This window comes from Anomalospiza imberbis, chromosome 25, assembly GCF_031753505.1.
Source record: "Anomalospiza imberbis isolate Cuckoo-Finch-1a 21T00152 chromosome 25, ASM3175350v1, whole genome shotgun sequence".
Taxonomy (NCBI): Eukaryota; Metazoa; Chordata; class Aves; order Passeriformes; family Viduidae; genus Anomalospiza; species Anomalospiza imberbis.
Window position 1 is genome coordinate 4,026,092 of NC_089705.1, and position 15,596 is coordinate 4,041,687.

Genomic DNA, 15,596 nt, shown 5'->3' on the forward strand with positions numbered 1-15,596 from the left:
TCCCTCACATCCCCTCAGGGTCTCTCACATCCCCTCACGGTCCCTCACATCCCCTCATGTCCCCTCACATCCCCTCGTGTCCCCTCACGGTCCCTCACGTCCCCTCACGGTCCCTTGTGTCCCCTCATGGTCCCTCACGTCCCCTCGTGTCCCCTCACATCCCCTCACATCCCCTCGTGTCCCCTCACGGTCCCTCACATCCCCTCGCGTCCCCTCATATCCCCTCGTGTCCCCTCGTGTCCCTCACGTCCCCTCGTGTCTCCTCGTGTCCCCTCACGGTCCCTCACATCCCCTCGTGTCCCCTCACATCCCCTCGTGTCCCCTCATGGTCCCTCACATCCCCTCGTGTCCCCTCACGTCCCCTCGTGTCCCCTCACATCCCCTCGTGTCCCCTCACATCCCCTCGTGTCCCCTCGTGTCCCCTCACATCCCCTCGTGTCCCCTCACATCCCCTCGTGTCCCCTCACGGTCCCTCACGTCCCCTCGCCTCCCCTCACATCCCCTCGTGTCCCCTCGTGTCCCCTCGTGTCCCCTCACGTCCCCTCGTGTCTCCTCGTGTCCCCTCACATCCCCTCGTGTCCCCTCGTGTCCCCTCGTGTCCCCTCACGTCCCCTCGTGTCTCCTCGTGTCCCTCACGTCCCCTCGTGTCCCCTCGTGTCCCCTCACGGTCCCGCCTCAGCCCGGGCGCGGGGAGCGCCCCCACCGCCAGGCGGCGCAATAGCGCGTGCGGGCGGCCTGAGAGCGGGAGCCGCGATTGGTCCATGCGGCTGGGGCGTGGCTTCAGGGAACCCCGCCCAGCAAGGCGGTCAGGGGCGGGGCTCAGGGCGCTCTTCTGGGCAGCCATTGGACGAGCCCGGGGCGGGGCGGGGCCAGGGCAGCGCGCGAAGGCTCGAAGCGGTGCCCGGGCGGCGGGAGCGCGGGCGGGCCATGGCGGCGGTACCGGTAACAACGGAGGGTTCCGTTCAGGTGAGTCCTGCCGCTCCCCTACGTTCGCCATGGCCGGCCGGCTGCTAAAGGCGGAGGCAGCTCGCGGCCGCCTGAGGCCTGGCGGCTACTCGGGCTGTGGCGAGATGGAAGGCCCGGGAGGGACAGTGAGGGAGGTGGCGGTTCCCGTAACCGTTTCGGTACGGTGCTCTTTCGGGTAGCAGTGCCGGTGGCGGAGCCAGTAGTCCCAGCCACGTCTGCACGCCACCCTTGATCGCGGGCGATCCGGCGCCGTCACCGGGCTCGCCCCTCCCGGCAAACTACAACTCCCAGCATGCCCCGTGCCCGCCCTGCCGGCCGCGGGGCACGCCGGGAAGGCCGCGCTCGCCCGGTGTCCACGGGCGCGGTGCATGCCGGGAGGGCTGCTGGGCCTGCTGAGGGCTGTGAATAAAGTTAATAAATAATAAAATAACGAGTAAAAGTCGTCCCGTCTGAATGCCGTCACACCAGCCAATGTCAGTTCTGTGCTTTGGCTGTGCAAACTCGCACGCCTGCTGCCGTATATGTAAATAAGAATTTGTATTGATAAATATGGTAAATATTAATAATAATAATAATAAATATTGCTAAATATGTAAATAGCGTAATTAGCACATAAGGAGAATGCATGTGGATTTCATTGTGTCTGAGGTTTTGGAATGCGTTTGGATGCCAGCAGTCAGGACTGCATAAACATTATGTTACCCTCATTAAGAAATGTTCACCCCATTAAAAAATGATATTTTGCTTTGTAGCTTCCACTGGCGGGTTTGAACCCAGACTTGCAGCAACCCCTGGACAGCGACTCTGACAGCGGCCAGGGCAGCTGTGAGATGGCCTCCCCAGGTCCCCTTGGCAAGAGCACAGCATCCTTCGAGGACAGAGGTCTGTAACATTTCTGTGAAAAATGCATATTTTATGATTGGCTTTTCGCAAATATTAAATGGAATACTATATGTATTATGTTGTATTGATTAGAAGTGCTGTATTAACATTTTAATAGTATGGTAGATGTAGTTTTGTAGTTAAAATAGAGCCTATGTATGTGGGGTTTTTTTACTAGCTCAAGCAAGAGATGAGATAATGAAGAAACTCTTCACACAGAGATGACAATGATGGGGGCCCATAAAGAATTACTGCCTCCTTATCGGAAAAGACAAACCTTCTTCCACCTTCTCTCCGTCTGTATGGAACCACCAGGATTAAGGGGAAGAAGTTGACAAAAACCAGAAAAGTTCTTAATTTGCAAGGAATTTATGCATCATGTATGAGATGTATGAATATGCAACAGGCTACTGCTTTTAAAGATTATTCCTTTGTTCACAAGGCATGCTTATCGGGCTTAAGTGCCCGAGAGCATCCGGACGTCCGTAATTCTTTGCTTTTTATTGTCTTGTAATTGTCCTTACTCTAAATTTTCATTACTCTAATTGTATTACTATTTTTATAACCATTTTATTATTATTAAACTTTTAAAATTTTAAAAACCAAGTGATTGGCGTTTATAACAATTTCCATTAATTGCTTTTCTCCAACACTACAGTTTTTGTTTCCTAAATACCTTTTAGGAGATGGACACTGCTTGACCTGTAGGAATCCAGACTCTTCTTGTTGCTCAGAACGTGGGCAGGCATCTTGAAACCTCTGAAGAGTGTTTTATGAGCTACAGAAAGAAAAAGACTGAATGGGATGTGTCTTAATTACTTATTCACTTTTCCCCCTGTTTTATTTAATCTATGTAGTGTGATTTTTATTACTATTTCAAGGCAAGACACTACCAGTGAAGGGTTTTCAGCTTTGCTTCTTTTTTTAAAGGTTAGAAACATTTAACATCAGTTTGGGTTAATTAAATGCTGTTCTCTGGGGAGAAGTGGATTTTGGAAAGTTGAGTTTGAAGCATGAGAGATTTTTTCACACTTCCATGAGAAGCTCATTTGCTGTGGATGGTGACATATGTCAAATTTAATGGGTGTAAATTTGGTTGTTTGTTAATTAACTTGTTACACTTTCCTTTTTTATTTTCACGTGTTTCTCCAGATTCGGAAGAAGAAATTTTTGTGCGTAAAAAAGCAAAAAGCCAGAAGGTGCTTCAGGACAGTGAGAGCGAAGAGGAGGATGGAGGCTCACCTGTGCAGGAAGATGCTTTGGGTGGAGACAAGGAAAATGGGGAGGAAAAGGAGAACATTGCTACTGAAAAGAAGAAATCCCATCGGGTCCGCCCAGCTCTGCTGGACAGTGATGACAGTGACACTGGTGACCCGTTGCAGATTGAAAACCTTGAAACAGGCAGGACATCTGGCTTGCCTGAGGGTGAGCTGGAAAAGGAGAGAGCCCTAAAATCTGGGAAAAAGTACAGGAAACATAAACATAAACTCAGCATTGAAGAGGAGCCAGCAAAAGAAGCTGTAGCAAAATCCAGAAGGAGAAAGGAGAAGGAGAAAATAATGGAGTCCATTAAACAGCTGAGGAAAGAAAAGAAGCCTGTGGCAGAGGTGGGTGTTTTAGCACAAAACTTCAGGTGATTTCTCAATTTAAATTGATTGTTGTTTGTGGTTTTTCTGTTGCAAAGCTGCAGTGTTGTGTCCACATTCCTGCAGCAGGTTTGGGATCCATGGAACACCGTACGAGTCTAACCTGCAAAGTCTGCAGGTTCATTTCAGTTCAATTGGATCAAATTTCCAGTTAAGGAAGTACAAAACCTGAGGCTTGATGATTTAATGCCATTTTAAATTCATGCCAAAGAACCAAAGGGACTTTCTGAAAGGAATCACACAAATAATTTATTCTTCCGGAAGCAGGTGGGTGGTGGTGAGAGGTTTCCCTTCAATGACAGTGGATGTCTTCTGGATGACAAGGACCTCTTTGATAATGGCTTGGAAGAGGAGGATGATCAACCCCTTGAGGATGAAGAGTCCCTAGAATCCATACGAGCAGCTGTGAAAAACAAAATAAAGCAATACAAGGTAACAGTTGGCTGTGACACAAAAGTTATTGTGAAATGGACTCTTTCAAACTGATAGAGAATAGGTTTAGATGAGATATTGGGAAGAAATTCTTCCCTGTGAGGGTGGGGAGGCCTGGCACAGGTTACCCAGAGAAGCTGTGGCTGCCCCTGGATTCTTGGAATTATCCAAGGCCAGGTTGGATGGGGCTTGGAGCAACCAGGGACGGTGGAAAGTGTCCCCATGGCAGGGGTGGAAAGGGATGATCTTTAAGGTCTTTTGCAACCTAAATCATTGCATGGTTACTGGATTTAGCAGGAATTTGTAGCTGAGCAGGTTCTAAAACTCTCTTTGACCATGGTGGAGTTGTACTGCTGTGGCAGAAGAGGGGAGAGCCTTCTGGTTTTTGTTTTTAAAGATGGAGGGATGTTGTCCTGGCAAGTTAAAAAGATAATGCTGGAGTAGGAGCTTTGGAATTTGCCCTTGTGTGGGGTTTGTGCTGGTTTATGAGTACACTTGTGGCTTTGCTGACCAGTGGTAGTTCTGTACAGTTATTTGTGATGTGCTTGCCCTTGATAGTGCCAGTGTATTGAGAGAAATTGTTGAATTTCTTCTTATGCCCCATAGAACAAAGAACGTTTTCCTGACAGTGAAGGCTACAAACATGTATTTGATGAGGAGAATGAGGAGCCTGTATTAAAGGAGCCAAAAAGGAAGGTGAAGTCTTCATCTTTTTAAAGCTCTGTATTGTTGTTTGTCGTGACTAAAATGGTTTTGTGTGCACAGTGTGGTTTTGGTTTGTTTTGGTTTTTTTGTTTTTTTAACTGGATGCTTTATTCTGACTCCTTGCTGTTTGAAAGGGAAAAATAAGCTATATAAGAAGTAGAGAGAGAGCCCCATGTTTTGTTCCCTGACTTCAGAAGCCTTTCTTTTCCCCCCCTTAAGGAGCGGAAAGCAGCACGCTTAAGTAAAGAAGCCATTAAACAACTACACAGTGAGACCCAACGACTTATTAGAGGTAAAACTTAAATTCTTTCTATGTAAAGGGGTGTAAACTGTTCAGAAATTGAAAGCATTTACCCAGGAGGTTAGAGCCTTCTTTGACCTAATATGACTTATTGAGGTTTGAAGGGTACAAAAACATTTTTTATTGAAGGACCTGTTAAAGGTATTTTTGTAACTAATGAAAATAAAGATACTGGTTGTCAAATAAAGGGCTCAGATGATGTTTTAAATCTTCTCTCACCATCTTTCTCTGGCAGAATCATCTGTGTCTCTCCCATATCATGTGCCTGAGGCCAAAAGTGTTCAAGACTTCTTAAAGAGCAGACCTCGACCCGCATGTCAAGGAAATGCCATGGCCCTGCTGAAGTAAGGGCTTAAACCTTCCTCATCCAATTGTTTCATAAACTCTAAGCATCTCTAGCTTTTCTTTGGAGGATAACCAGACTTTCTTAGGCTCCTTTAAATCCATAAAAGTAGGAAATTAGGAGAATGTCGTTACTAACATCAGGCAATGCTGCTCTCCTGACAAAGTCATACTGTTGAAGGGATCAGGGCCAGGAGTAACTCATATGAAGGAAATTGCTGATGCAGAGTTACTTTAATGGGATTTAGGCTGAACCCCAATATTTACTTGGACTGTTTCTTCTCTGAGTATTGTGTAGTAAAATACTGGAGCTACAGTAATCACAAAATCCCTCAGGAATTTCACACTCTGATACTGTAACCAGTACAAAACTTTTACACTTCCTTAAGTTCTCACAGTGAAGTTTTCCAGATTTCTGTCCTTCATCTCTTCCTACACATTAATGACAATAATTAGGAAATGGTTTCTTCCTTTCAGTTTGTCCTCAGCCTTATCTCCCTTTCACACTTACCATGGGTGGTGTGCTTCTTTCTGCCTTTTTTAGGTCCTCTAAGTACCAGCTGCCCCTAAATGAACAATCTGCAGCCATTGGGAGCTTGAGCAAGGATTGCAAAGATGGGCCAGTGGAAGGTGATCAGTCAGCAGCTACTGAGCCAGAAATGAACCTGAGCAGAGATGTTGATGCTTCTGTGACTGAGCCTCTTATTGCTGAAGGGAAGAACGTGCCAGAGGACTGTGCTGAGCAGGACAGGGAGGATTCTCATGCAGTTACAGGGACTGTAACTGATGATAACATAGAGGAACAGCAGCTCTCCAACTGCCTGAGCACTGACTGTGATGAGCAAAAGGAGAGTGAAGTTCCTCCAGCATCTGGAGATGCTCTCATGGGAAGAGGGGAAACAGCACCAGATGCAAAAGGTGAAACAAAGAGCCAACAAGTGGGGCCTGGGCTGGTGGCACAGCCTGAAAAAGTGAGGAAATCCAAGCTGGATAAACTTCGTGAACTGGGAATAGACCTGTCCATCCAGCCAAGAATCTGCTCTGACAATGAATCCTTCATAAACCTCGATGAAGCTGACTCAAATAAAGGTATCACAAGTTGTAGTCCTAAGCAGTGTTGATCTGAGCTTGACTGGAAAATTCAGAAATATTTAGGTGATAGACCAGTCAGGCACATTCACTTACTAGTGAGGATTCTTTGAGATATGCTAACAGAAATTTAGAGTTGCCTGGTGGCTGGGAAGCTGGGCTGGAAATGAATTGAGGTCTTGTGGACAAATGGTAGTCAATGGTAAGATAATTGAATATTAGCTAATATCAATGACATACAAGCTACAGTAAGCTTCTGTGATGGTTTGTTGTTAGTCAAATAGAATGGTTTTGCCAATATTTTAGTGTTCAAGATTTAGTTTTTAAACTATCCTTTTTTAAACTTAGCTTTAAACTAAAATTTGGGGGCAAAACAAGCTCAAGACCTACTCTTACTACAGCTCTTAACAATCAATGCTTCTACATGTTATCACATTGATTTAATTAATATATATTTCAAGAACTAGAAGCCCTGAAAGCACGTTTCTTGAAGCACACTCTCCAGACATCGAAATCCAAAGGGGAACGGGCCATAAATATGAACATTATCCGTAAGGAAACGACATCTGATGGGAAAGAGGAGCTGAGAGCAGACGTGGTGCCAGCAGTTTTGGCTGCAGAGAGCCTGGAGGAAACAGTCCACACAAAGCCAGGTTGGTGGGGGAGAAGAAGAGACGAGGATTGAATTGGAAAACACTTTTGTCTTTATTTTCCTCTCTCGTGCTCTGTTTCCCGGTGCTGCCCTACAAAATACAGGTGAAAGGATCTTCATCTGTAAGATGACTGTATATGTTCCCCCTAATGGATAGCCCTCTTTTAATCAAAAAATAGCAGTGGCCTGTGTAGGACAGCCTCAGTCAGATCTTTCTGACTGGCTCCTTAGATTTTTCCTGCTTCCATGAGAAGCTGTGGCTGCCCCATCCCTGGAAGTGTCCACGCCCAGGTTGGACAGGGCTTGGAGTAACCTGGTCTAGTGGAGAGTGTCCCTGCCCATGGCAGTGGTGGAACTGAGTGATCTTAAAGGTCTCTTCCAACCCAAACTCTTCCCTGAATCTTTTCCTGTGCAGGGGAAAAGCTCCAGGCCCTGAAGGCCAAGCTCCAGGAGGCCATGAAGCTCCGCAGGACCGAGGAGCGCCAGAAGCGGCAAGCGCTGTTTAAGCTGGACAATGAGGAGATGCTGGAGGAAGAGGAGGAGGAAGATATGACAGATGAGTCTGAGGATGAAGAAGAAGAAGGAGGTGATCATGAGGTCTGTATGCAACATTTCTCCATAACCTCATCAGCTTCTCCTTTACTCTTCTTCTCCCCAGTGGAATGGGACTTTTGTACACTACTGATGGGGGGAATTGCTAAGAATTCTTCCTAGAAGCTAAAAAATTTATATACTTGGCATATTCAGGGTTTGGGTTGTCTAACCTTGAATTCATGAGTATTTTCTTTATTTGTCTAAACACTATAAAACCAAATAGAAGTGTTTAAAAGGTTTTGATGCCCCTTTCCCTTTATATAAATCCTTGGCTCATTGCTGGCAGGGCCAAACGTGCCTCACATGGGGTAGGGTTTGCCATGGCAATAATCATATCTGTGCTGTGTTTGGGGATGTTTTTTAGAAATCAGATTTTCTCCTTGATGAAGCAGAGGAAGATAATGAAGATACAGAAGAGAAACACACCGAAGATGGTGACAAAGAGACTGACAAAGAAGTTGATGGAGAAAAGCTGGAGAAATCTGAGCATGGTGATTCTGTTCTAAAACATCCTTCAACAGAGTCTACATTAATGCTTTTTAAGGACAGCTCCTCAAAAATGGGGTAAATAATCCAAGCCTTAAAAATGGTGACTGAGAAATTTTAAATTTGGTCAGCATGTGTAGATTTTTTTATTTAAAGTGCCTTTTATAAGTATTTTTATGTTCCCTTGGGTTTTTTTTTTTTTTGTTGTTGTTTTTTTTTTTTTTTTTTTTTTTGCAATTTGCAATTCAATAAATTTAAATCCTAAATTTCTTAGCAAATATCTTTTATGAATTGCAGATATTCTCTTCCTGATGAAAAACTGGAAATGGAAGAAACTGCAGACAAAGGACCTACCAAGTTAGGTAAAGTAGAATTACTGCCTTAGATAATTGTTGTTTTTTTTTAACTTGGCATATGTAAAATTTTCTATTTAAGATTGGTGTTCAGTATTTGTTATTTCATCACCTGTATATACATACAGTATGATTTGAAAAGTTTAGGTTGATTGAAAAAATATATGGGCTTGAAAAAACTAGAGGGGAAAATAGTGTTCAAAATAATACTGGGAGAAATATGAAATGTCAGAAATCAGTAAGATAAGTAAAAAAGTGTAATATGCATCCTGTGAGAAGAAGGAAATCCAAAATGACCACAAAATGAATTTTTTACAAGATGTCAGTGTTGAAAAATGTTATATTGATGTTTTGCTGTATTACACGCACAAAACAAGTGAAGCACTATTTTTTGTTTTTATTTCCAGAGGATGATGATTCATTTTCTCTACCAACACTGGCAAAGGAGAACAGCCACAACAGCAGCTTTGAGTTCATTGGCTCCATGATCCCATCCTACCAGCCCTGTAACAAACAGGCCTCGAGGGGAGGGAGCTTCTTACCTGCAGCAGGGGGGTTCAGGTCACCCTCCCCAGGTTTCTTCAAAACAAGTTTTATCAGCTCTGCTTCCAAGGTGAGATTCTCAGTCCTGGTCGTGTCTTAGACTAACACAGTGGGAAGTAAATAAATGTGTTTTATCCTGATGGTCAGAGCTATCAAAAGAATCAAACCAGACAAGTGCTTTGGTATCAGATTTCAGAAGAGCAAACTGCCCCTTGGATTTGTGTCTACATTGGAATGGATAAAAATGACATTATAAAACTTATATTCTTAAAGAAATGAAGCTATAATCTGGCTGTTATATCTGAAATATGTGCATCATAAATATGGTTTTTAAGAATGCTTACATGGGCTACACAACATCTAATATCAGTGAGCTCCTGTGGTGTATTGGAGCAGCATAGACATAATTTGACTCCTGCATGGTTTGGGTTGGAAGGAGCCTCAGAGCTCATCTCATCCCATCCCCTGCCATGGGCAGGGACACATTCCATTGTCCCAGGCTGCTCCAAGCCCCATCCAACCTGGCCAGGAACACTTTCAGGGATGGGGCAGCCACAGCTTCTCCGGGAAGTCTGTTCCAGTGCCCCTTGCATTTCAATTTAGGCTTGCTAAACAACTTATCTATTTTTGTATTCCCTTGACTAGAGCTCAGGAAAGACCTCTGAGCCTTCTCTTCCCATAGAAGATTCCCAGGACCTGTACAATGCCTCTCCTGAGCCCAAGAATTTATTTCCAGGGGCTGGGGAGTCAAGGTTTCAATTTTCCCTGGAAGATGACACTCAAAGCCAGCTGCTTGATGCAGATGGGTGAGTGATGGGTGTAAAGGATGGTGTTTAACAGAATTAGGATGTGCAGACCAGCAAGATTTTTCTAACTACAGCCTTTCTTCCAGGTTCTTGAACGTTGGACAGCACAGGAATAAATACCAGACCTCAAAGCATCAGCTGCCACTGGCTAGCATGGATGAGAATGCCATGGATGCCAACATGGATGAGTTACTGGACCTGTGTTCTGGACAGTTCAGCAGCCAAGCTGAGCACGTGCCAAACACCAGCAGCACCAAAAAGCAGAACATGGAGGAACTGCTCAATCTTTGTTCAGGGAAATTCGTGTCTCAGAGTATGTCTTGAATTCTCTTTTCAGCGTTGCTGGTTATTTGATTTAGAGATTTTTAACTGAGGTGACTTTGGGTCTGGGCACTGATGCCACCTATGGAATTTTGTCTTTGTTGGGAGCATATGCAGTTTTATTTCTAGGGTGTTCTCTGGCACTTCAAGAGCAGAAATAAGTCGCATCTTACTGCTTTCTGTAGCAGGTTCTCCAACATGGGCTTCAGTGTCTTCCAAGGCAGAAAAAGACAGTGACATAGAAGATCCAATGGCAGAGGCCCTGGAGCTCTGTTCAGGCTCCTTTCCCACAGACAGGTTAGCATTGCTCTCCTAAAATTTACAGAAGTTAATTGTGGTAACTGTCTTGTTTCACTCTTAGAAGTGTTTTCTTCTTTAACATCAATTTGCTGTCAGTGAAAGTGTGCTTTGTTTTGGAGGTGAAGGGGAGGAATATTGCAAATTGCTCAGCAATTACTCTCTAATTGGCAGCACAAACTGTTTCCCACAGCTACTGTGAAGGGAAATTCTTTGTTTTACAGTGATAGTGAAAGAAACAGTGAAGAACTTTTCATTAAACTGAGAAAAGAGGATTAAAAGTGGGACTTTTTGGAGTCTCTTCTGGATTGTTGCTAAACTGCCTTAACCAAAAAAGTTGGGTACTTGGAGTTTTTTATTGACTAAATTGGCTGCCTGACAAAAGGATAGTGAGGCTTAATAAGTGGGAATGTTAAGGGGATTCAAGAGGAATTTGAGAGGAGGAAAAAAATTGGAAAAATTAGTGCTTCTCCCATGGTTTCTGCAAGTGAAGACCGGAAAACGTCAGATCTTAAAACATCAACTCAAATGAGGATTTGAGGCATTTATAGCTAAATGCTGCTGGCAGATTGTAGCTCTGAGCCCTCACAAGGAATTACTTGATAGTAGCTGAGGTGGGTGTTGAAATTTTGCCTTGATTTACTGGAGGTAAAATGTCTTTTCTCCCATGTATGTTTTCCCTAGGGAAGAGGAAGAAGAGGAAGAACAAGAAGAACTCGGTGGTTTTCAGCTTTTAACAGATGATGAGGCCTTTGCAAGTGAAGAGGTGTGAACTGATGGAGCCAGGCAGCTGCTGGATCAAATGGATAATTCCATTTATCTTCCCAGATTTTTAATATATCCATCAATGCAAAGTACCACAACATCCATAACAAGCTACTGAAACATTATGTAGAGCAAACTTTGGATCACTTAAAAGATCTCTTTAATATAATGATACAGTAAAAAATGCAAATCCTCTGAAATATGCCTGAAGTTTTAGTGTCTTGTTAATTGAAGAACAGACAAATCTGTCATTACTAAGCAATCCACTCTCAGAAATTCCTTATTTCTGAAAACTTTCTCTTTGACAGGATGAAAAAGATGAAGATAGTGCTGCTGAAGAAGCAGAAATGAGTGATGAAGAAGTGCTGAGACACAGACCAGGCTCGAAGAAAAAACTGTAATTATTGTTTTAAAACCTTAATTACCAGAGAGAATAGAATATTAATAGCACTAGAAATTTAGTTTGGAATTATTCCCTCTCCAGCAGCTGTTTATATGGTCTGGTTTTTTACTTTGGAGGTATCATGTTGCATGAATTTAACTGTGTCACTTGGGGGTTATAGATGATTCCCATTATATATGGAAATCAAAAAGCCACAATAAAAGCAGTGCAACTTTTTTTTTTGACCAAAAAAAGGGATGCAAGAATATTGTTGTCATTCCTCATGTCTTAAGATCTTGTTTGTTCTAGCAAGAAAAACACAGAGTTGACAGTTATTGCCATCATCTTTGGAATCTGGTGGATGACAATGATTTGGGGTGGTACATGATGCCAGGCTATGGGTGTAAATGTGCAAGAACTCAAGGCTTGGTCTTTCCAAAAATTTACATGAGAAATTAGGACACATTCTTAGGAAATGTGTTCATTTTATGTCAGAAGATAAGCCTTGGTTTCAGAAGATTTGTGTGGTGGTTGTTTTGCTCCCAAACTGAACTCTTGACTTTCTTTCATAGCAAACTGCAAGATTTCATGGAAGAGGAGGCAGAGCTGTCAGGGAGTGACGTGGGAAGTGAGGACGAGTACGATGGCGAAGACCTGAACGAGTATGAAGAAGAAATTATCGACGAGGAGCTCCCGAACGAGGCGGAATTGGGAAAACAAATACAGAAATTCCACATGTCAGTGCCATTATCAGTAAATCTTCGGATGTGTGAGGCCCTGGCTCTGGCACAGAGCCTGGACTGACCTGTCCCTGTCTCCTGTGCTGGCAGGAAGGCGATGCTGGACGATGACAAGCGCCAGCTCCGCCTCTACCAGGAGAGGTACCTGCTGGATGGGGACCTGCACAGCGACGGCCCAGGCAGGACCAGGAGGTTCAGATGGAAAAACATAGGTGACCTGTGATCCAGAGTTCATAGAGGAGGGAGAAAGATTGAAAACAGAGCTTTTGTGTGTGTGTGAAGTAGCACTTTGTGGTCCTCAATAAAGTATTTCAGGAATAAATTGGTGGGAGGGATGATTCTGTTGTTTTTTTTTTTTTAATTGGTTTTTTTTTGCCTTGTTTGATTGATTGGTCTTGGGGTTTTTTTGTTGTTTACTAGCCTCCATTCTCAAAATTCATAACTGACTGTCTTGTTTGGTTGCCTAGATTTTGCTTCACAGATGGACTTGTTTCAGAGAGATTCAGATAATGAGGAGGAGAATGAAGAGTTTGATGAGGCAGAAGTGAAATGGAGGAAGGAGCGATTTGAGCGAGAGCAGTGGCTTCGTGAGCAGGTGTGCTGAACTGCTAGAAAGGCTTGCTCAGTCTCTGTATCATTGCTGGATGTGAAATTGTTTATTTCTCAAGTTAAACTTCAGTATTGGGTCAGATTTCTCAGCTGAATGTGATGCTGTTCATTAATAGAACAAGGACAATGAAGTAGCTAAGAAATTACAATCACATCTTAGAGTAGAAAGTAAATAAAAATTAATTTACTTGAAGAAAACTACTTAAAATACTGAACGAATTGTCCATTTGTAATATGAATTTTTTCAATTGTCTTCCCTCTGCTACAGAAGGAAAAAAATAAAGAGCAGGAGGAGGAGGAAGAAATTGATGGAGACAGCGAATTCATGAAGCTGGCAAAAAAAGTGACTGCCAAGTCCCTGCAGAAGAAAGGTGAGTTTGGTTTTCATTGAAGTGACAAGAAAAGAGAAGGAAAGAGCTCAAAACTGATCTTTTCCCCATGTCTCTGCCAGCCAGCCCAGCAGTGGTGGCACAAGGCACAGCTCTGTTACCCAGGAACCCGTTTGAGGCCTTCAGACCTGCCAGTGACATCCAGGTGGGTACCAACCTCAAAAATGGCATTTCCCAACACAGCCAAGTCAGCTGCCCCTGAATTCTGGGCACTCCTGATTTGTGTTGTTGAAATGTGGGAGTAGAGAGTAGATTTTCTCTGAAGACTAACTTACTAAGCAACCTGCCTTGTTTCCTGACAGTGGTTCGATGCAGCTTTTCTTTGCCTTTCAGATAAAAAATGGGTCACTCTTGAACAGACCTAAAGCTGTCCTTCAGAAGCTGGCAGCAATGTCAGATCTTAATCCAAACGCCCCTCGAAATTCAAGGAATTTTGTCTTTCATACACTTTCACCAGAGAAGAGTGAAGAGGCAAAGGAGAAATCAAAACCTCAGGTAAAGATTTAGGTAGCAGGTGCTGCCTGTTGTGGAGATTATTTGAATATATAGGCACTGAAATCTGCCAAGCAGTTAAGAGCACTGCTATCTTAAACATTCTCTGTGTGCTCTCAATCCAAATATTTCTCTCATAATTCAGAATTTAAACTTTTTTTTTTGGACATGTTGTATATTCTAATGTATTTGACTGCCCTTAGGTGAAGAAGAGAGGCCCATCTGCAGTGATAACATCTGCAGCAAAGCGGCCCAGGGTAGAAAGCTCAGAGGAAACCAGTCAAAGCCGAAGCATTTTCCAGTTCTTGGAGAGCTGAATATTCCTGTTTGGAGCCAGAGGTTGTCTCCTCTTTGCCAGCTGCAGTTTATTTTGCCAATCTGCCAGAAATCACCAGGCAAGGAAACAAATGGGTGCCACTTCATTCACAAGTTCCAGTAATTTCCAGGCAGTGGTTTTGTGCTTGTGCTTGGCTTTTTCTCAGTCCTCTGTGGCTAATGGGAGCACAAAATCCATTCCTGGTTTGGAATGAAATGCTGACTTGATCTTTCCCAAGCATTAAGGAAACTTCCACTGCTGTGGGCTGTCCTCACAGGTGCTGCAGAGGTATGAGTTCACCTGGAAATGCCATTGATGTGACAAGGAAATACCTCAGGTAGCTGAAAGCACAATAAAGGAGGAATTTCTACAGCTCTGGGAGAGAATGAAGCAGTGTTGGTCATGGCAGGACACTTGTTTACACTTGCAGCACAAAGTTTTAGCTGTGGCTCCCTCCAGTGTCTTACTTTCTTTGATGTTGAGCATTTATTAAGCTTCTTTTAAGAAGCTCTAAATTATCCTTGAAATGTTTACTTGTGGAAAAGGTCCCAGTCTCTTCTGAGAAAATGTGAGAAGGGTTTCTTTCCAAGTTTTTATTACTGTAGATGTCCTTAAACTTGCAGGTGGATGTGTGTGTGGAGAGGGAAGAATGTGAGTAACGTGTGGGAGAGGAAAAGGTTTAGGGGGGTTTATTGGCATTGCTGGGGGAAGTTGCTGGGGTTGCTTTGGTTTGCCCAACTTCAGGCTGTCTTTAACCATCCATTCTGTTGTTTTCATGGAAGCTGCACTCATCCAAGAGAAACCATCCATTGCTGAGCAGCCAGTAAGGAAAGGGCTGCTCTAGAATGAGGAATGCCATTCACAACTACTCTAAACATGAGCCAGAGTCTCCAGCATTCCTGATATTTCTGATCACGAGTTGAACGTGTTGGAGAGCAGATAATGGTGCCACAGGGTCCTGCTCTAAAACTAAACCTCTCTGGGAAGGGATGTCACATACCTGAGGTGCTAACACCGTCAGAGAAATGTCTGAGCTGTAAATTTTGTAACATCTCGAGCGCACGCCTGGTGTGCTGTGTGTAAAATATTTTATTGTACAGTATGTTATAAAGAATTATGGTACTAATCGAAGTGCAACTTTACAATAAAACATGGTTTTAATTTTGGAGGCAGTTAGAATTAATTTATAGGATTTCACTCGTGTTTGGGGTTTTTCCCCCCTCAATGTTTTTTATTTCTATGTCTGTTTTTTCATTGCTGCCGTTTTTTTTTTTTTGTAGCCACAACTCAGCCCTTCACTAGGAACAGCTGCAATAATATTGGAATACAACAAAAACAACCCCTTGTGTTTATTGGAGTGTGGATTTTCAGCTCCTCAAGTCTTCCATTTGGGTTTGCATAAAATTCTTGGCCTGAAGATTATGGGTTTTTCCTGCTTCAATAGTTTTGGATTTTTTTAGTTCCTAGACAAAACTTTCTTTATCCCTG

General features: G+C 43.5%; 1 protein-coding gene across 1 annotated transcript; it reads left to right on the forward strand.

The window, feature by feature from the left end:
- Window positions 1-846: 846 nt before the first annotated feature.
- On the forward strand, window positions 847-15,274 carry CLSPN (claspin). Its single transcript, XM_068172816.1, has 25 exons — window positions 847-966; window positions 1,719-1,848; window positions 3,001-3,455; window positions 3,759-3,926; window positions 4,533-4,622; window positions 4,851-4,923; window positions 5,168-5,276; window positions 5,819-6,363; window positions 6,825-7,016; window positions 7,431-7,612; window positions 7,974-8,173; window positions 8,393-8,457; window positions 8,856-9,061; window positions 9,637-9,797; window positions 9,884-10,110; window positions 10,307-10,415; window positions 11,100-11,181; window positions 11,489-11,577; window positions 12,135-12,299; window positions 12,393-12,514; window positions 12,770-12,897; window positions 13,180-13,282; window positions 13,363-13,445; window positions 13,634-13,795; window positions 13,996-15,274. Exons 1-25 carry the CDS (start codon window positions 928-930, stop codon window positions 14,107-14,109), a joined length of 3,999 nt encoding a protein of 1,332 aa, XP_068028917.1. The 5' UTR covers window positions 847-927; the 3' UTR covers window positions 14,110-15,274.
- The last annotated feature ends 322 nt before the right edge of the window (window positions 15,275-15,596 follow it).

Coding starts and splice junctions, on each gene's coding strand:
- CLSPN (XM_068172816.1), top strand. CDS start 928: ATGGCGGCGGTACCGGTAACAACGGAGGGTTCCGTTCAG. Junction 11,182..11,488: donor AGGCCTTTGCAAGTGAAGAG/GTGTGAACTGAT, acceptor TCTCTTTGACAG/GATGAAAAAGATGAAGATAG. Junction 12,898..13,179: donor AGCAGTGGCTTCGTGAGCAG/GTGTGCTGAACT, acceptor CCTCTGCTACAG/AAGGAAAAAAATAAAGAGCA.